At 37.4% G+C, this 22056-nt stretch overlaps 1 protein-coding gene across 2 annotated transcripts in view; it reads right to left on the bottom strand.

Annotated features, from left to right (window-relative positions):
* Nucleotides 1-4844: 4844 nt before the first annotated feature.
* The window catches only part of MIER3 (mesoderm induction early response 1, family member 3), a 17801-nt gene continuing 589 nt past the window's right edge, over nucleotides 4845-22056 (bottom strand). The window contains exons 2-12 of one of the 2 annotated variants that reach the window (XM_009876170.1): nucleotides 20297-20442; nucleotides 18296-18430; nucleotides 16785-16905; nucleotides 15494-15579; nucleotides 15225-15297; nucleotides 12622-12773; nucleotides 12093-12174; nucleotides 7942-8036; nucleotides 5972-6099; nucleotides 5644-5789; nucleotides 4845-5558 (exon numbers count right to left, since the gene is read on the bottom strand). In XM_009876170.1, the coding sequence (XP_009874472.1) occupies nucleotides 5101-5558; nucleotides 5644-5789; nucleotides 5972-6099; nucleotides 7942-8036; nucleotides 12093-12174; nucleotides 12622-12773; nucleotides 15225-15297; nucleotides 15494-15579; nucleotides 16785-16905; nucleotides 18296-18430; nucleotides 20297-20395 (1575 nt within the window). In that variant the 5' untranslated portion in view covers nucleotides 20396-20442 and the 3' untranslated portion in view covers nucleotides 4845-5100. The remainder of the gene's footprint in view (nucleotides 5559-5643; nucleotides 5790-5971; nucleotides 6100-7941; nucleotides 8037-12092; nucleotides 12175-12621; nucleotides 12774-15224; nucleotides 15298-15493; nucleotides 15580-16784; nucleotides 16906-18295; nucleotides 18431-20296; nucleotides 20443-22056) is intronic. The other variant, XM_009876177.1, reaches the window with a different exon arrangement.

Here is a 22056-nt window from a genome sequence, read left to right as displayed (position 1 = left end):
CAATGAGCTGAAACAAACAGCTCACAGAGGGCCCAGAGCGAGCCAGCCAGCAGGAAGCCTATAGATGGTGGCTACAACTTGCTGATTTGACTCACTGGATCTTGTGATGCCATGCTTTAAGTCCCTTTTGGTTTGTATATAAAGGTGATGTTGTACTTGGCTGATGGCACCTTGTTCCCTGCTGGTCTGCTCTGCTTCCTGGCTGCACGTTCCTTCCCCATGCTAGTTCTGGAGATCACCTGGCGGCACAGGAAAATGAGCAAAAAAAAAAAAAAAAGAAGGAAAAGAGTCATGTTCTTCTGCGAAGTTAATGAATCTGTTTGCAGGGTGGGCAGACCTGTGCCAGCACAAAGGTGAAGGTGATAAGCAGCCACGCTGCAGGGCAGGAGGAGCGCCCCAGCTTCAGCACAGCATGGAGGCAGCAAGAGAGTGTTTCCTGCTGCTGAGGCACGCTGGCCTCCTCTTGGATCAGAGGGCCAAGATTTGCTGGGAACCCTAGATTATTTTTCCCTACTTTGAAACCCAAAAGCTAGTTTTAGCAAACTGGTTTCTGAGGTTTATCCTTCTAGTCTTCGCTGCCTTGCATTCTGTGGATGTAACAAGCAGATAGGCAGCAAATAGCCCTTTGAGGGCCGCTTATCTTTTTAGTGGCAGAAGTGGATGCACCCTGAGATTACTTTAGTGGAAATGCAAGCAGTTAAAATAACTACTGAGTTGGGAGGAGAGGTTTATAGTGTACGTGCATATACTGATTAAAAACATTTTTTAGGACTCCAGCATCTCAAGGCTAACCATTAGTTGCATCAAAACAAGAAAGGACCAGGTGAGGTCGATCAGTTTTGATGTGTTCCGACACTGACCTTTAATGATAAACTAGAAAAAGGGAGGTGCAACTTGCCACTAAAGAGTTTTGGATAGATATTTTGATTTGAACGTTCTATCAACCGTGACTGCAGACACTTGGAATCTTCCATCTTTGGAGCAAGCAAAGCTCTTTATATTCCTTGGAAAATGGCAACTTTTGCTGTTCATAATTACATCGGTTTGTACTCCTATCTTAATAAAAAATACTTTTCTTAGCCAAGGCTTTATCGTGTCAGCCATTGCAAAAATAAGCATGCTGGGCCTAGGAGAATGCAGTGCTAACAATTCTGGCCTTTGACAGATCTATGTGAGATCTTAGAAGTAACACCATGTTTTCAGGGTCCAAGATGAGTGCTCCTTTCTTTGAGGGAAAGAGAAATCAACACAAAAGGCATTTTAAATAGTCAAACATCATTTGGCAAATTTTTGTATTCACACCTGTAATCTAGCTTGACATGGATTTAAGGACTGGGGCAAGGTTTCTTATACCAGAGAGCAGGAACATGTTCCCTACAGCCCACCAGGTCATTTGGGTACTGGGTTGTACTGCTGCAATGAAGTTTAAGATCCACCTGAAACTAAGTTTAAGACGCACTTAAGATTCTGCTATTGTTAAGCCATAATGCTCTGATGTTTGAGGGAAATCATTACTTAATATCGTACCTGCATCACTGCATGCTGCATTTTTCACTCTTCTCTATGTACTTTAGCGGTACCCAGAGTTCGTAAAATGTTTTCAGAGTTACTGCTCAAACATATGAAAAGCTTTACAAGTAAAGAAAGGTTTCCAGACATTTATTTCTGGAACTGTACACCAGGTAGTAAAGTACAACAAATACAAAATAATGCTCAAAAAAATCAGTGTTTATGTACAAATATTAAAACCAATGCAACAATAGCGACTTCCTCTTGAACATCTGATACTAAAACATGTTCCGATTGTCACTAGATTTGTTGTTAAGCACGGGGTACTTACTGTGAACTGAGAATAACTGGAATCTGTTTTATTAGGAGGAATATAGCCACTCCTACTGTATTTTAAAATTGGCAGAATCTCCCTCCTTCTTTGAATGAAAAACAGGAATAAAAAAAAATAGTAACCTTGTCATTATTTTATAAATTACTGTCTTTAGTTTCCCTGTCTGTAGACAATGTGCTTGTAATGCTGGGCAAATAGTGTCCCTGTTGGTCAGTTTATCCACTAGTTTACATTCAAAGTTGAAAAATTCACTAGAGACTTTGGTTAAATTAAGTAGCATCACTATGTTCTACTTGATCTTAAGTTTTCCTATATTTTTGACCCTCAGTTTTAAAAATTAAAAACAAGAAACAACTGCACAATTCACTGACCTAATTGTACACAATTTAGTATTCTTCAAACATATCCTTCAAGTAAATTCAGCAGTTTGACCACGACAAGAGGAAAACTAAACATTCAAAAACCTAGCATGAGAAGATGATGTATAACTAACCAAAGTAAAAGTATTGCTATAATCACAGCACCAGTTACACTTCTAAATGAATCAGCTACCCTCTTCAGATTCCCTGTACATAAAAAGGATATATTTACCAACACTGCAGTTGCCCATTATGGATTTTTTGGTTTGTCTGTATGAAGAAGTGTGGCAAAGGACAAAGAATTCATCACAGTTTGTTATAAGAATTGTGCTTCACCATCTAAGAACCAAGGCAATGTAATTTCTTCACGTGGCTGCAATTCAGTTATCTTCATGCTGACTTTCAAAACGCAATTCTTTTAATAAACAGTAACAACTTCTCCATTTCAATGTTTAAACTGAGAGGAAAATAACTAAGTCCAGCTTTTAACAGAAAAATTCAATAAATAGCTATTTTACATGGATAAAGTCATAGTGGTACAAATTTATGAATGTCACATCAGGCATGCACAAAAATGTTACTATACACAGAAGTAGTCAGAAAATATTGAAATAGATATCTAAAAAGATATGAAGAATTTACATATTTACAAAATCTTGCAAATTATTGCCTCATTTTAACAAGGAATTAAAAGTAAACGATGCCAACCAGCTAGCCAAGAGGCTAAATAAGATCAGCACTTAAAAATCTATTAGACTAGCCGGCATCCATTTTCTCTCATATCATTTTCTGAATTTTGGTCAAAAGTCTTTATTAAATAACTAAAGTGTCCGTTCAACCTGCTGACAACCCAAACCTTAGACAAGTCTCTGTCTACATTAAGAGCCCAGCAATGCATAGATAAACTGAATATATTACTGCATCAGCTAATGAGAATGGGCATGTTCAATTAAGTGCAACTGGTATAAGCATTCAGTCATCTTTGTATAAGGATTTTTATGCAGACCAGCCACTCACTGTAAACCCACAGATAAACTTGTATGTATAACAATGGAGGACTATGGCCAATATTTTACAAAATTAGGTAAAATGTGTTGATTCATAAACAAAAGAAACAAGGTACAAATTTCAGCACAAAACACAGCAACAAGAAGCCGACAACTTGGCTAAAAATGTCAAGAGTATAACACAGGGCCAAGGCTACCCGTTATTTACTGTGTACTTACTAAAGTTATGTATTTCAGATGTGTAAGTTAAGAACTGATTACAGAATTATCTCTACTTTTGTCCACTGCACTAAACTAATTTGTTTACAATATGGCAGATGTGCTATCGCGTAAACACTTCAAAGCAATCCTCATTACAGTGCTGTAAAGAAAACTCCATACACTGCATCGGAAACTCAGGATGTCAATGCAGTTCACAGTATGCATAATAAATACCCTCTTCCCTTTCAAATATTAAAGTACCTACTTTCTAATTCCTCAGCACAACCTTGAAGCAACTATTACAAGCATCAGTAACACAAATTTAATTGCTTGAATAATGAAAACAAGTTAGTGGCAATAAAACTTGTAATAAAAACAGTGCAAAGAAAAACTATGGAGGGAAAGGGGTAATCCTATTGAAGTAAGGATCAGTGTCTCTTTAAAAGAACCTGCAAGTTGTATGTTTCAACAACAGGATGCAAGCCAATACTACGTTTGGTTTGATCCCCCTGCAAGAATGAGAATGAACGTGAGCAAGCCAAACTTCCTGGATGGCTAAATTGCACTCGGTGTTCAAAATACAAACGAATTACTGAAGTTCCTTTTATGCAAAACATTTTTGCTTATCCTTTCCCATTTGACCAAGGTAGTCAAGTGCCATTTTTGAGCCAAAGACTTGCCAAAACAATTAAATGCAATACACACTTAAGAAAAACTCAAATATGTACTTCAAGGTTCTACCATTCCTACATAAACTACACAGCCCTCAAAACTGTAACACTTTGAACTGCAGTGCTCCAAACAATTTCAGATGTCTTCCAAGTGTAGGCTGTTGGATTAGTGGTAAACCCTAAGCTGTGCAGACTCCAGCTTTCTACAACATCAGCTGCCTTAGGAAAGTTAAGGTACACGATTACATTACTCTTCAAAGTCGTGGACAAAACTCATTCTAACACCATATAGGCTAAACCGCATCTGCTTAAGCCATTACCTAAGTTTGAAGTACACAGACCCTTACGGCAGCATAATTACTTCTGTGTATGGTAGCCATGGCCTATAATTTTGCAACAGCATCAAAGTGCAGGTCTTCACACTTTAACTCATGTTAAGTCTCTTGTGCTAGCTTCCAAGATGAACTTGCTGTTTTGTAAACTGAAGTGCTCTAGTTTAGTATCACATGAGAGAAAGTTTCATTTAAAAAACATCCTTGTATGTTTGTGCAGTTTAAATTAAAGAAACCCATCCCTGCTTTTATAAGAAAAAAATAAAATAAAATGCTACATTGAGCAGGGATCAGGATCAGTACCTGTAAACATTGTTATTCCACTGCATCCGTTACGGCAAAAGTAACTTAGACTAAAAAGCCACTCCACTCTGTTCAGAACTTCTGTGCTGGTTTCAAAACGGTGGCCTCCGTCTACAGGCTTTAAAAAAAATTGAAGCAGAGCTTAAAGCTGCACTGCAGAGTTCTCTTAGTCCCAAACTCTGCTGAACATCCTATGACATTTCCACATTTATGGACTGAAAGAAGAAATTACTCTTGATAAATCAAGATATAGTTCTACACATACAAAGACATCACTGATGTCATAAAGTTCAACTTCCAGTGAAAGACTAAGTAAACCTGACAGCTCCCATCAAGTTTACTACTACTGCATAAAGTACCCACTGTTTGTTTAGTTTTCCACAGTCATTCTGAGTGAAGGGCAGCATGTTGGTGAAGAGTGTGGGCATTGATAAAACCATTTGTCTCGTTCGCAGATAGACTGCTGAAGTCAGCCACTGAAACAGCCATTTTGGCACTGGTAATGTGGTGTGTGTGGTTCTCGAAGTCCACACCAAGGTTATTTACAGAGACATCATTCATGAAAGACTCTGGGACAGCAATTCCCATTTTCAACCTCTTCGCAGGTCTTTCCATCTCATCGCTGCACATGTTCATTGGGTTTAGCTCTGAATGATAGAAGCCAGTCTCAAATAAATTAAAACAATCACTTTCACCATTGCTAGGCAAGTTAAGCAATTCTTCTGTTCCAACAGGCACGTGATTAACTGGTGCTCGGGATAAGCTGTCCATAGGAGGAAAGGTGTCATCCAGGCAGTTCACGTCTGAAGAGTGGCAGACTGTAGCTACACTGTTTGTCAACGCTGGAAAAAATACGAATGAAAATGCAAATGAAATTGCTGTTTGCATAGTTACAACAGAAGGGTATTTATTTTTTTCTCCATTTACCTGTCAGCTCATTGGCAGTGATGGAGTTCAGAATGCTTAGCTGTTGATCAGGAATGGTTTCTGTCCGACTATTAGATGTTAAGGCTGAAGAATGCACAGCTCCACCAAGGGCTTCTGTTTCATCTACCAAACGGTCCATGTAGTCCCTAGGAGAATACTGCATCTATAATGTATTGTTTAGCCAGAAAACAAGGCCTAAAAACGATGACGGATTTAACTTCAGTTATGACAATCACTGCAGCATTACACTGCAACGTCAGAAGGAGAAAAACATCTTCTATGTTTATGATTTGCAAAATAAAACATATTCCAAGAACACTTCACTTACGTGACTCCTGGATGGTGGTTATATCTCTTCTTTCCAAATCTTGTTTGCTGAGCAAAATAATCGTAACGTTCCGACTTTTTCCACATGTAATAGAAAGCCACACACTCAGCAACTGTTCTGGTTCTTACCTAAGAGAAGGCAAGAAGAATTGACAAGATCAATGCTTTGTAATCTCCTCAGTTCCCATTCCTGCAATAGTTAGTTTTATTGTTCTAGTACCTGGAACAAACCAACTACATTAGGAGACTTCAAAAAGAGGTCTACAGTTTTACGTATTACATTTTTCTCTACTGTATGCACTATTGACTTTTTAAAAACTAGACTGAAACTGTACCTACATCTGAAGCACTTATATATAAGTTTTTATATATAAGCACATATAAATACATAAAACAAATTTTTAAACTGTAAGACAGACTGTCTCTTAAAATGGAGAAAGCTGAGCAAACCAATGACCTAAGAGAAGTGAAGCAGAAAAGACTTTAAGGTACTTATTCCTTTGGGGAAAGTCCAGAGCTGTGGAGGATTTGAAACTAACAATCACAACAGTAAATACTTAAACAACAAAATATAACTGTAGTCTTGTTGAAAAAGTACATGAACTTAAAAGACTTATTTTGATCTATGTTAACTGTTTGTCTCTTTCCCCAGATGGATTCTTGGGAAAAAAAAAAATCATTACTTGTACCTATACTCTTCTAAACTGTATCCCTTTATATATGCAGAAACATTTCACATCACCATCCGTAACTTAAAAGTTACAGAACTTAAAGTTACAGAAACATCAGCGGGAAATCCAAAATGCTTTGGGTGTAGCAGTAAGCCTTAGAATCATAGAATCATAGAATGGCCTAAGCTGGAAGGGACCTTAGAGATCATTTAATCCAGCCTCCCTGCCGCCAGGGACACCACCTGTCGCCTTGCTAGTTTGGACACAAATACACCAAGCAGGGGAGGAAATGAACAAATGTCCCTGTGCTACTATGTAAAGTCTTAGTTAACACACTTTGCAGCACAGTGATAAGGAAAGATCTCTTGTTGAATTTTTCCACACACTAAATCTTGTCTAGCTTGTACTTTCCATATACAAGTGACATCAGCTCACTCTGGGTCCTAGAACTCTCCCTTCTGGCACTTCATCTACTTGGAAAGAAAACGCAGTAGAGTTCTTAAACAAATTCTGTTCCACAAGGACAGATACATCAATTGCTGCATGTTGGAAAAAATATTTTTAAATTACTTCTTTGCATCTCTGATGAACTGTTTACTGTTAAGGTCCATTTAAAACCTGAACTACCCAAATATTATTTAACACACGAAACCAGGTATTGAGCAGGACCAGCTGAGTGTTGTTGAACAGCGACCACAACCCTATAAATTTATCTGAAATACAAAAACACCAGACTCCTAAAGAAAAAAAACAACCCTCAAGGTGGTATGAAAGCATAAAGGAGATAAACAGAGAATTTGGAACCATCCCCATTGTCAACTGTTGTTTTTTGATTAAAAAAAAGCCAAACCAACCAATTCTTCAGGCACAGAGGAGTCAATAAGAAGCAATTTTGATCAAGACTGGAATTCCATCATGGGCCAGAAAACAGACTACCAATGTATGACTACACTTCCTGAAAACACAAAGCCTGTTTCTGTAAACTTACACCTTCCTGGTGACAAAAATGAGTCCCACAGCCATAGTATGGAAATACCGTACCTCTAGGTGAGGCACACATTTAAACTAAATTATAACATAGACGCATAAACGGAAGTAATGTCAACATAAGTGGTCTTCAGAAATAATAGTGGCTCATCGTGCAATGCTAGCTTTCCCAGTGATACCTGAGGAAAAATTAGCATAAAAATGTTAATCGTTTTTTTTTTTATTTCATTCTTCTGCATGGTTTCTGATAAATCTACAGATTTTCAGCATGGCATCAGCTACCAGTTCTTCCATTTAACTGTAAAGTACTAACCTTGTTTTTCTGTATGAGATGAAAGTCTTTTCCATAAATCAGAAGTGCATGTTCAAAGCTTCTGCATTCCTCTTCTGTCCATGCTGCCATCTCTTCTAGACAATCATAAAAGCAGCATGATAAACCCAATTTCACTCACTAACCTTTTACAAAGAATAAAATATTTGTTGCTAATGGATGATTTGTTGCTAATGGATGCATTCTAAAAACTAATTGTTCAGCTTTTTAGATCCCTGTTCCTTCCTCTACTGTACGGATATCCCACCTGAAATTGAACATTCTTCTCTATAAAGGCTCAGAGAGAGTTTGATTTATCAAATATTTTATCCTTGAGGACAAAAGATACTCAAATGACTTGATTATTATTTCTTCATAAGTTTGTCATTAAAAAAAAAGGTTTGGTAGCATCACCAAGGTGTAAGATAATTTTTCTGAATATTTCTTCTCACAGAGGATGCAAAAAGCAGAGGTGGTTGGAAAAAAGTGAAGGAACAACCTGTAGTGATGGATGCCCCTGCTCTGAGTGAGTGACCAGTACCTGGACTCAGGCATCACCGGCCAGGGTGCCTGACCGAGATGAGCTGTGCTGTGCCAACCGTGAGAACTGTGCTAAGTGGTGTCTTCTCAGGAACCAAGGATTCTGAGCCATGTCTTATCAGGAGCTGAAAGTACCCGCCCGAGCTGGAACTAGGCAAAACTAAGACTGCTACAGCTGCACACACACCAAAGGGGAGCCTGATTACAAGTCAGTCACTTTATGCTATAAAAACCTGTAGCTCCCTCTGACCCTAGACCACAGAGCTGTCCTTCAGCAGGGCAGGGACACCTCTCCAGGTTACCCTTCAGGGTTGAGACATGCCCCACCCAGCATCTATGGGCTGTAAACAAGGTAAGTGACATTTTACATTAAGCCTAAAAGTATACCATAAGATACTGACACATATATATACCAAGCTATAGCTTAATTATAAGAAGTTTAGTTAGTAGCAGAGTATTTGGCTGATGCCTGGTGATCAATTATTGTTAAAGCATTGTTAAATCACTATTTACTATTGACTTACAATTTCATTATCAATCACTGATTAATTATCTTATAATCATTTAATCATTAAAATAACTTTTAGTTAACCCTGTGATGAAGGTTACAGTGAAAAAAGTTGGCATAGTCATCAGGCGTTAGGACGATGGATTCAATCACTGATTACTTAGGGAGGCACAGAGTTAACCCTTCACTGAAATTTGCAGGTGATTGGGTGTGTGAAAAGCAGGATAAGGAACAAAACTAAAGAACAGCTGAACCTTGTAAGAGGGAAATGGAAAGATGGTAAAGAGATGGTAGTAATAATAATACAAAAAACATTGAATATGTATTTAGGAGCTGTATATCAGTAAAAGGAATGTGAAGAATAAGACTGAACCAAGAAAGCAATGCTATTACTTCTGCAAACAGACCAGTTGCTTAACCAGCTCGGGGAGCTAAAAATAAAACAACGCAGGAAGGTAGAAGATAAACTAGAACTCATGATAATTTGGGCCCACTATTCCCATAGATTCTGTAAAAATTTTTAAGCTAATCCTTTCTACAGGAGATTGGGACAGAGATACTTGGGATGATCTCAGTTAAGCACTTGGAGAGGAGTGAATTCAATGAATCAGAATTTAAGGTAGCCCCTATAATTAAAACTGAGGTATGTGCTGGACCTCAAGAGGGCAACCACAGAAATGCCATAACAACCACTCCATGGTACCCCCTTCTGCTGGCCAATCCACTGGAAAAACATAGGCAGAAGCCTGACAAAAGCAGAACTGAATACCTCTGGCATGCCTCCTTAACTGCAGGTGATCTTACTATGTTAGATCAGGATGGTTTTTGGGGAGCAGTGAGTGTTCTTGAACGAGGGACCATCCCCTAGCACCAAACTTCACTCTACTACCCACTGAGTAGTGCACTAGGCAGGAGGCACAGACCCTTAGGATAAGAGAGACACCCACTGCTGTATTGGTAACATGATTAAGTGAACTTTTTACTGCCATTACAAAGCAGCCTGCCTTCAGGGCTACAAACTACAGAGATGCATATGGTAACTACCCTGTTTCTGTCCCTGCAGACCCCAAAGCCATGAAAACACTAGTAAGTGGAGCCTCGGCTGTTTTAAAGTTGTACTTTGTTGCAAAAGAGATGAAACAGAACACCGAATGTAAGACTCAAGAAGGCTCAGACAACCAACCCTGCCTCTGACCCATAGCAGCCTGGGCAGACTTGATGCATGGCACTGGAAATCATAATCAAGAAATGGGGTGAAGCAGCACCAGCAGGGCAGTCCTGAGCTGATGCAGACAACAGACAGATCTGGCAATTAAGACAGATTCCAACACTTTTCCCAAACTCATAAACACCCTGGTGAGGTAGTAGACTCACAGAAAAGGCGTAATGAACCACTGAGGAAAGCCTTACTGCTAGGCATACCTCAGGCAGCCATACAGGGTCACCCCACTGGGACTATACTTGGTCTGATCTAAGCTTTTGAAAAACAGTGGGCATCAGAGAATTTGCAACAAATCAACCATCTGCTCCTAAAGATCTCAGGAATAACCCTTTCAGACTTCTTAAGAAAGAACTGCAATTAATTTTTTTTTTCATTTTTAAGATAAAACCTGCCATTTCCAAAACTGGATTTTAGTTTTACGAACAACAAAAAATTACTGTAAAAGAGTAAGACTCTTGAAGTGCAAAGTGCTCAAACTTTTGAAACAGAGTGCTCAAATACATCAATTTTGTGTCAAGTATTGTCGCTCTATCTTGATATATATAATTACGGTTTCAGGTATCTTACATTCACAATGGTGATCTAAAGTTTCCTTCTGCTGACATTTAAAGCCAATGGGCGGAAAAAAACATTTTAAAGTATTTCTGAAAGTAGACACTGTAACCAAGACCTTTTCACTCCCAGGTAAAGGTGATAGGAAAAAAAAGGGCCTCGTAGTGGAATTACTTTCTCATCCCACTAATTTTGCACTCATTACCATAGAGCTCTCAAGCTTCAAAGAGCAGAAAAGATCCCCATGAGAAGGTTCCTAAGAAATTATCTTGAGAGTGGTGGATTTTTAATTCTCATCTTCAGAATAGCAGTGAACTTGAGTGCGTAGAGTTGATCATACCCTAAGAGACAGGTGCTGACAGCATCATCCTCCTTTACCATTATTAACAACAGTATTATCCTCCTTTACCATTTTTTAATGAGGCAGAGGGAATTTGAGTACTAGTCCTTAGGACAGAATTTTGGGCTCTGATCCACAAATGGGCAGAAGAACCCCAAAACAGGAATCTAAATCCTAGAGTGTGGGATTTAAGATACAATCCTGCAACTGATACTTCCTTATTGTTCAGGTCTACACAATCTTTTCTTAGCTTTCACGACATCTAACTTGTAAACACTCAAGGTCCCTTTGGATCTAGTTCAGAATAGGGAATATCTGCCAGAATATCAACTGATACCAGAGCTCGTGCTCCATATGCAATGCATATGTTAAAATACAGGACAAAGAACCGTCTTTGATAAACTATAATTTTCATTTCAGGACGTAATAACGTCAGGGACAAACAAGACGGAAGTTTGTTTTCCACTGTAAACTTGAGCAAAGGTTTCCATGCTCTACCAAAGACCTATAGGACTACGTGGTAGAAGCAGTTTAGCATTGGCATAGCGCAACATAAGCACAGTGACGAAGAGAATGGGGTTTATTTACATAGCCAGCTATGTTCTCCTGATTTTGGTATAAACGTCATCATATTGTAACTGATCATAAACTCAAATATACTGTAACGTGGGTGAGAACTGCTTTATGGCAGCAAAATCACTGCTTCTCCCACCCCCCTCTTCAGTCTGTGCTGTTGTTACAACACCAATGGAGGAAAGAAGGGAAGATGAAAAGCTGGTTCTCAACCTTTATACAAGTTACAAACATCTCTAGTAGAAATTTCCAACTGGCCAACAGTCAGGTTATACCTAATCTGTGCTAAAGACATTACGGAAATGGATATATTCATCAATTTGTTTCTTACTCAAGGTTCTAGTATACAACTTCTTTTATTCTTTTTTTTTTTTTTTCCCCAAACACGCATTTCTGAAAACACAGGTACTCTCTCTTACCCTGAGATGCCTTTCCATTCGAGCAGTATCTCTCAATTGCTTCTTTAACATTATGGCTACTTTTAAGAAGTTCATATAGCGCCTATAAAATATAAAAAGTCTTTAGAAAGAGTTTGCAAGTAACTAGTCTAGACCTTTAAAACTAGTCTCTCAGTGAGCATGTTTAATGTAAAAAAGGACGATTTGTCTTTATATGTGATGAAAAATTTAAAATAAAAACCAAAAGCAAAACCATTCAAAAGTTGAGACAAAGCTTAATTAAGAAAATGTGTAACATTATTTGCAATTATTAAAAAAGCTGGATTGTGAACAGCATGGCAATCCAAAACACGACAGATAAAAACACAGCCAACACTCAAATACTCATCATTTTAAGCATGTACTTAAAATTACAAATATGATCCTGACACAAATAACACCTAATTAAAAATGAAAGAAAGAAAGAAATTGAGTATTGCTGCCTTTATAATACAAGACAGAGAAAGAAAACACATGTTAATTGTCACAAATGACAGGATATAAAACATACTTGTTCATTGTCCCGTGTATGTAGTCCTTCAGGAATTCTGCCAATCATTTTTTCATTTCCTGTTCTTAAGGAGGTTTCAAAAAGGTATTCTTTAACTTTACTTTCTGAGATCACATCAGGTTTCCAGAGCAAATGGTCTTCGTTTTCATAGGCTATTAAAATAGAAAGCCATTAATGCCGTGTGACATTTTTTAGGACTGTAACATTAAAAGCTGTTTCACAAAGACAAAGAACAGGAACACAAAAGTAATCAAACCAAGCACCATCATGTCACTTTCAAATTGCAGCTCACTTTTTCCCAAAAAAGTTCAGTTAAGAGACAGACTCTGCTGTGTGGCATGGCAAAGAGATTCAGGTTCTTTGAGGATGAGATAAGAGATAGAACTCTTGAGCTGTAGAGTCTTTACAGAGGAGCAGCTTGTTGACAGCTGCATGATTCAAGTAAAATTTTGCATATGTATGCAACATCTTCATATAAACAGAACTGTTCTCAGTTTTATTCAAGCCCTTTCATAAACTACAGTTTACAGTAAAAGAGTGTAGGACATTACTTTAATACTTCAAATATTATGTGCCAAAAAAAAGCAGAAAGAGAGGAGGTGACTGACAGGTAATTTTGAACTACGGTTGGCGAAAAACTACTTAAAAGAATGGAAACCCAATTTTCAATGTGGTAATTCGTTTTTCCATTCACTGACAACTGAATGCTATTGAGAACTTTTAGGCTTCGCACTTTACAAGCAATCACAATGCACAGTCCTCCTTCAGAGAACACTGGAATCATGTATGCACCTCTTAAGCAGATGCATACTCTTACTTGAAAGACAATATATTGGAAATGACTAAGAGTGGGCCTGAATCTTTGTCAGTCTGTGCACATCTCGATTCTAGATAAACCTATAAATCCTTTACTCTCATCAATAGGTGATTACTGTTGCACATAATGTTTCATGTACTCTCTTGGTGATACAAAATTAAAGAGTTAATTTAAATACACAACCATAACGGCTGCTACAACAGAAGAGATGAAGACTCTCGAATTTCCCATAAAACTGCAGGACAGGACATTCAGTTAGGGTGAGGAACAAAATTACATCTCTGAAAGTTCTGTTATGTCTTGAGTATACGGAAGACTTTCAAATATATATGTTACAGGTGTATGGCTTATATAAGCCACAGAACTGCCTTCTAACATATTCTGGTAGCTAGGACTACGTAACAGAAAGGTTAGCCCCTGTTCGCCATCACAAGCTCTTCTGGGAGTACAAAAGAGGCTTTCGCAGAATCCTTTACCCCTACAGCTAGGCAGACTCTCTCTGAGCACCGCTTATGCTCAGCTTCAGCCTCCTTTATCAACAAAGGTGACCCAGCACTTCTTGCTGGAGTCCATGAGTGATACTTCAAGACAAGCTCCTCAGGCTCCCTGATTTGAGAGCTACCTCTCTGCTCCCGGCTATGCCAGCAGACAAGATTCTCACTGGTTCTTTCTCGCACCATTCCAGACAAAATTGTCAGACTAACCCCTTCCCGGTGATCCTCTGGTTAATGGCACTTCTCTAGTTTTTGCGGAAGTCAGGATGCATGAATAGTAAAAGGACTATCCAGATAAATCCGGTTCTTACTTCTCTGTTTCTTACAACCCATAAGCGTCACGTTTGAATCTTAGAAAACAGGAGACTTCCCTAGGTCTCTTAAGCAACACAAGAGATGTTCAGTTGCTAATGCTTCCAGCTCCACGTATACCAGAAATTCTTCTTCTCTATTGCAAGGGATCATTCTTCAAAAAAGCAGTTGACAGTGGTGAGAAGACTTGATACGCTTCACTAGAATAATATTCCCATTAAAATGTTACACTTCAAACACAAGCAACTTAAAATCAAAACAGAAAACAATATTCTTTGTTCATTAACTCTCCAAACTGCTCAACTTCACAGTTGTTCCACACATAAGCAAATTTATTGCACTATTTGCTTTTCAAATTCCAGTTATATATGATATACTTTTCTCATAGTGAAGGTTTCCAAAGGTACAGAATAAAAATTTAATAATTATTTCTTTTTTCTACTCTATCACAGTTTTTAACCTAAATTTACACTAGGAATACCATCATACTTAAAACACCATATTTTCTAAGACAGCGTATCAAAACCTACATCTTCTACTTATGCTATAGAAATGCAAAACGGCTTATTGCTTTGTTTTCCGTAACTATTTTGTAATCCACACTGTTATGCTTGCGAAAAAACAAAAGAAAAATACTGTTTTAAAGATTTCAGTGAAAACTAAGTTACACGCTCATATCCAGTTGTACTCCAACGAAAATATTTCCTTCTTGATCCAGACTGTTGCCTCCTAGTATTACCAGGTACTCCAGAATTAACACTGTAATCCATACTCCGATGTTTTCTCAAGACTGTCTTCTCAAAGCTGAAAAATCACACTTCTGAGACAAAATTATGTGGTTGTGTTATCTCGGTTTTCTAGTGCCCTTTTTTTTTTAAGATATTAACTACACCATTAAATTTACCTTATAAATTTAAATAACATTTTTCCATCAACTGCTATGCATAAACATAAAAAGTAAAACAGTCAGAAGAACTTACCTTTTTCATCATCATTGTATCTGCCAAGGTAAGGCGGAATTTCAGCCTGGTACTGTGAACCAACCATTATTTCCTGAAGATGTAAAAAAAATGAAGAGAGAAAGGTATTAACATTTTTTGTATGGAAGCATTAAAAATGTCATTAACCTGGCATTTGGCAACAACTTCAGAATTAAGGTACTATTTTACAGATGTACTATAAATCTTAACACATTTTTCTAAACAGTAACTTTTTAAAATTTTTTTTCTTTTAAAGATACATTTATTACCTTTCTCAAATCTTCAGATGAATTACCATTGTCTGCCTCTACATCTTCACCATCTGATTCCTTATCTCCATCACACGTAGTATTTGCTTCAGACACAAAGAAGGCTGGTTTTAACTGGGAAGAATTTTCAGTTCAAACACAGAACTAACAACGTATCTTCTACTTTTGAAAGAAGCAGCTGCTTCTATTCTGGAGGACACTTACGAGTCTATTAATCTATATTTTTATTAAACTAGCACAAAGTCAGTAGGCACTGTTACTTGTATACTGCAGAACTGAAACATTTATGATAACTGAAACGCATGCAGTCTACTATATTTCTAGCAGTCAGAAGGAACCAAAATGATTTTCCTTCATTAGTTTTCACAATAAAGGCTTACATCTTACAGAAAAGGTATGAGAAAAACAGAAAACTTCCAGGACTATGACTTAGCCGAAGGTTAATCACAAAGAAAGTAAAGTTAAAGGTATGTCTTTATTACCTACTAAATGCCTTGTATTTATTACACAATCAGCAGCATGCAAAGCGTTACTATTGCTGATCAATGAGGCAGCACACCCCCTCTATCACTTCCTTTCTCTGGACTAATAAAATCCCCCAAGGATACCTTTAAGATACTTGCCAAATTAAAACTGTGATAAAAATCCTTCACATTCAGTGAACAAATGAGCTGCAACAGGCAATGAGGAATATTTCATCCAGGCTGTATAACTAAACCACTGGTTCTCAGATCTTTCCAGTAACAGACAGCTCCAACAAAACAAACAAAATTTTGGTGGTCACAGATTTACAGCCCCCATCTCATATAAAGCCACTTTGGCCCACCCCATGAAGCCCTGTGGAAGAGTGCTGAATGTGTGAAGTGAAATAATCACAAAGAAACCACATCTCAGTTCACATCCACAAGGGTGCATGGAGAAGTCACTGGCTTAAAAGAAACAGCAAAAAATTTAGTAGAGAAATACTAATTTAAAATAATTGGGTTACATATTCCTATAATCCACTAACATACTGAAAATCATGAAGGGTGCTCCTCAACGCCATACTAACTACTAATTATTATTTTATTTGCAGAGAAACTAATTTTGTTCGTGCTTTGAGCATAGTACCAAGTATTTAGTTAATCAGTAATACCAACCAAAGACAACATTCATGTACACCATGCTGCAAGGTATTGTTTCTCAATATCTGGTAAAGTCAACGCTATACTGCAATTTTGAAATTTTAAGCTAGGAAGCTATACATAATGCTAAGACTTTTTGAGTACTACTATAAAACTAGGTTTCCTACATCTTAATGGCCGAGGAAAGAAATCAGTAGCCTCATGTGAAGTAACTGACGGTGTCAAGTCGTCAGCAGAGGACTGTGTTTCTTCATCATCACCTGACAACAGGTCTTTAGCGATTTCCTCCTGTATCATTACAATAAACAAAGAAAACATCAGACTGACTAGTAAGTATAGATTCAGCAAATTTTAAATCCCATTAATTAAAATTACTTATCATAAGTAAACTTAGCAGACCATACTCCCTTAATTAAAAAGCTAGTTTTGCTCCTCCTAAATTTAAGACCAAATATAAGCATTCATTTCAGAGTTGAACACAGGCGTCCATTTATCTTCTATTAAAATAAATGTATGAGAAGTAACTTCCACAAGCAACAAGCTCAGATGTTTCCCCAACTGCTTCCAATGAAAAATTACAGTGGAAACTGCCTCAAATCTCTAGCATTCTGCCATTCTTTGCACGACAGATATATGAAAGCTTTAAGGGGCCGCTACCCTTAAACTCTGGGAAAAAACCAAAACAAAACAGCCAGGCACTTCTGCAGACTTTCGCTGAGATGATAGTTATAGGTAATAAATAGCCTGTTACCTTCCCAAAACACAAAAAATCTGGCATTTCTGTAGGTTAAGAAAAAATATTACTGAAGACAAAAAGCACACTTAGTCCACTAGCAGAGATGTTTGAACTTCTCTGTATAGAAGGGAAAGAATTTTACTAAACAAGCCGACTACATTTTTGTAGCCTCAACACAATCATGAATCCTAACGAAAATCAGATGTGCAGAGCCATCATTATACTCTACTTTCTGTGGAGTTTACCATTACATCACAGTCATAGAAAGTTAAAAAAAAAAAAGCCAAACCTGACATATACTTACTACCTACATACTTTATAATCCAAACTACCAGCTGCATATGCTTTACAGCCCCAAATCAGACTAAAATCTCAGCATTCCAAGATAGCTTGCAAGTCACAAAAACTGAAGTTTCAAGATTTTACATCAGCAATGCCACACATACAGTCACTACACAGAGAACAATCTTTCTCTCATTCCCCGAAGTCATGACCTTTCCAAATGACATGTATTTGAAAGCAACATCCCAAGGCATTTGGGAGCACATTTTCAAGTTACCCAGAAACATTTTGATACTTGATATGTGTGCTGGAAACCAGAATTATTATTTTTGGACCTTGAATACATTATTGAGAAATCCTACCTCTATTAAAAAATACCATCTACTTAAAAGTCTTTTGGATGTGTTTTAGAAGAGCTGTCAACGCACTAATTTCTCATTTGTAGTAATGTTGCCACTAAAGTTGCTATGCATTTCTGATTGTGATAATTATAATCAGATTCTGACTATCCTTGAAAAATAATTAATTCCAAATAATACTTTATATTGAAATTAGCAAAGATACGTAATATGTAACAACAAGAGACAATGAAATATAATTTAAGATCACATGGGTGTCTGCTTTTAAATGATAATACAAGGGAAGATGGTTCTCACTTACTTTATCTAGAGTCATATCTGGCAGCTCATCTGCAAGTTCACTTGGTGAGCTATCTGCGCTGGAACCTGCCATAACAGGAATCGCAGGTTCATAGCCATAGAATGCCAGTAAATCTTCCAATGGCATGTTTCCTTCCTAATACAAAAGGATTTATAAACATTTTAACATATTACCAAATACCTGTAAACAGCTCAGAACTTAAAGGGTAGGATATATTTTGAACAACAGAAGTAAAAAAAAAACAAAGGAAAACTTAACCGGAAGCAGGAATCTCAATTAGACTTTCAGGTACAGGACTGAAACAATTCACAACCATGTCTCTTGACATACAACGAAGAATAATCAAGCTACTGAAGAAAAATGTTTACTGGATGAATCTAAATCGTAATTATTAAATGTGCTCTTTACCTGATGGATACTGTAGAGCATGATTTCCCTGTATTTCAGGACAGAAGATATCCCAGAAACACTACAAACCCCCTACAAGTGAGAAATGCGGAAAAACTTGGAAGACTTTAGCCCTACAAAGGGCTGCAAGTGTGCAAAAATCCACAAAAGTAAACCAACACAGCAACTTCCAAGCCATCCTTTTCACCTCCTACGCTATATTTCACAACGACTGTTGAGAAGGTCATAGTAGACAGCTAATGATAGAAAAAAGGCTTGATTTATAACTTGTTGGTTTCCATCACCTTTTTAATCAAGTGATTGAGTAAGTATCATCATACTTGCATGCTAACACAATTAATAAGACAATCAACAGGGGAGACTTGGTTTTCAGTTCCCTGACTCAAGCCACCAAAATGTTTAAAGTATTTTCCAACATTCATTGTACCTTTTAAAGTTTTATTACCTCTAAAAATTTCTCATGGAATTCATACACATTATATTACTTCTTTTATTTAGTCAGCTATGGTCTTAGGCCTGCAAAGACTTCTCACAATGGGTAAACATAAACTCATGTCCAAGTCTTTCCAGGACCAGAACCTAAAGAAATAAAGTGTTTATGATCATAGAATCATAGAATGGCCTAGGCTGGAAGGGACCTTAGAGACCACTTAATCAAACCTCCCTGTTGTGGGCAGGGACGCCTCTCAACTAGATCAGGCAACACACGGGGACCAAACGGGGATCGAACCCACGACCTTGGTGTTACCGACTGAGCTAACCGGCCCCCAAGATGAGTGGCTCTAGGTTCCTCTTCTTTCTATAATAGAAGTAGTAAGAAAATTTTGTGGGGCAACAACTCCATTTTAACCACCAAACTTGGCAAGCTACTTCACTATTATAGTTGCAAGTTTGACATCTGAAAAAATGGACTAAAAAAATAAAGCCTCATATCTGAAGATAAAAATTACACTTTCCTGGAACTCTGTTGACCAAAATCTGCACTTATTCTGAGTGGTGTAAGTGGGTCACCAAAGAGTAATGCAAGCAGCATCAATCTGTGGGTGTTCAGCATTCAGCAAGCATTTAAAATGGGGGATGCATTGCCACAGATAAACAAGAGGTGTAACAGAAAAGTATGTAATTAAAGAGTGTAAAATGGAATAAGAAAAGCCAAGGAGCATGCTGGTCATTCTGTACATCCACTGCCAAACTCATGAAGGTAAAACACAGCACTACCATTTATATAGCAAATGAATGAGATATATCATGCCTAAAATAGGATTGCTTGTTTGCATATTGGAAAAGCAAAACCCGACCAACAGAACAAAATACTGCTAGCTGCCACTTAACAGTATGCAAAATGTACAGTTTCAACTTATATCCAACTTACAAAACTTAGAAGTGGTAAGTGATATGAGATGGTATCTTCAAAAGGCTAAGTTCAGCCTTTTTGTAAAGATACACTGCTATATCCTAACCAAACCTGGTGGGGTTTTTTTTGTTTAAAAAAAAGCAAGCTGCAAAGGTATGTTGTGAGAAACAGCATTATATACCTCTAATAGAGAAATTAGATTATGTATGGACATTTATGAGAGGGCAAGTCACTCTTACCTTTTCTAAGTCTTCAATTTCAGAGCTGAAAGTTTTGCTTTCTTCCATCATTTCCTCTTCTTCGAGAGTTCGCTCATCATCATAATCATGTACCAGCATTTCAGCAGATGGGTCAAAGTCATGATCCTCAGACGATAATGAGCCAACTGTCAAAAAAAACCCCCTGGATTTGAGTAATTTTATATAAACATATGAAATTACATCACAGAAAAAAATTACGGTTGCATGAGCTCTTCCACATACAGAGTCAGAAGTCTCAGTGGAATAACTGGAACAAATTGCAAACTACTTGACAAATTCAGTGTTTTAGCTGGCCTTCCCTTTTAGCATTTGTAACAGGTGCAGCTTTCTCTCTTGCAGCATAGAGTACTTGGACAAACACATGAACTACTAAAAGAAAGTTGCAGAAAGCACAATCCTGAATTAATATTGTACTCAATAAAATGTTGTTCAAAATCCTGTTTGCAAGCACACACATCACAAGATTTCAGATGGTGCAAAACGGTGATTTGTAGACTCTACATGATTTATATGGCGGCAGGCATGGCTTTTCACTGCTAAACATCTGTTTACGCATCAGCTTCCTACTAAGAGCAAAATAAAGTCACACTCACTTCAGATTACTTTAGCCTCACAGATGGATCTTTTATTAAACTAATTTAATTCTTAGCACTTCATCTAGAAAGGAAGAATAAACATAGCAGAGTTTCAAGAAATACTGAGGAAAATATACCAGAAATAACAAAATGCATCTAATGGATCACATTAACAAGCCACTGTGACATCTCTGTGATGCAACAGATACTTCTTCATTACTGAAGAGGATATTCATTAAGTCATCAAAAAAGTACTGTTATTTTAAGTACTTTCTGTCAACTGTTGGAAAGGTTATCATTATATTCAACAAGTTTTAAAGACGAAAATATACTGCACCACAAAGTCAGTGTTCTACAATGAAAAACACTGAATGAGAGTGTTGTTTTGATCTTCAATGATCATTTTCTTACAGCTTCCAGGACGAAGAAAAGAAAGACTAGGATATTTCACTTCCAGTTTTCCCTTCTAGTTCTTACATACCAGCGCTCTCTCGCAATTCTTGGCTTACAAACAGCAAAGAAAGGTTTATTAAGAATCATTTCCATGTAAGAACTTCTTTGCAAGTTTTAAAGAAAATACACTTTCAATCCTCTTCAAAAATATAACGCAGTATCCCTCTTTGCATTGCTTTCAGCCTCAAAATAAAGAGTTGTATATACTAGCAGTTCTGAGTCTTAAGGCATCTAATTAATTTTTCAGCAATTACACTGAGTGTTCATTCCTTATATGCGGCTTATTAAAGTAAACTTTGTTCAGCTTGCTTAAGACAATACTGTGACAGTAGAGGAACTTTCAGGCTGAGAATAAATTTATGTTCACATGCTATCCAAATTATTGTCTCGCAGAGCTTTCAGTATAGCTGGTAACACCACTCTAAATACAATAATGACATAAAGTGTTGAATTTTTCAGCTGTTGGCCATCACATCTCGATCCAGTGTTGTCAACTGCCTTAATCACATATGTATTTCCATATGTGTGTGCTCAAGACTATTGCTTCTCATTGCTGTTCTAAGTCATTTTATGTTTGAGTAACTCAAGCAGAAGTTCCATTCCACTCAGACGTTGAAGAACTCCCACCTCCTTAGCAGCTCTGAAGGCTCAATATCCCGTTTAAAATATTTAAAACCATAGTAAAAAATACCTCAATAAATTTCATAGGAG

This window comes from Apaloderma vittatum, unplaced genomic scaffold, assembly GCF_000703405.1.
Source record: "Apaloderma vittatum isolate BGI_N311 unplaced genomic scaffold, ASM70340v1 scaffold29750, whole genome shotgun sequence".
NCBI lineage: Eukaryota > Metazoa > Chordata > Aves > Trogoniformes > Trogonidae > Apaloderma > Apaloderma vittatum.
Note: the sequence above shows the minus strand (reverse complement) of the source record. Positions and strands in the feature narration are given on the sequence as shown.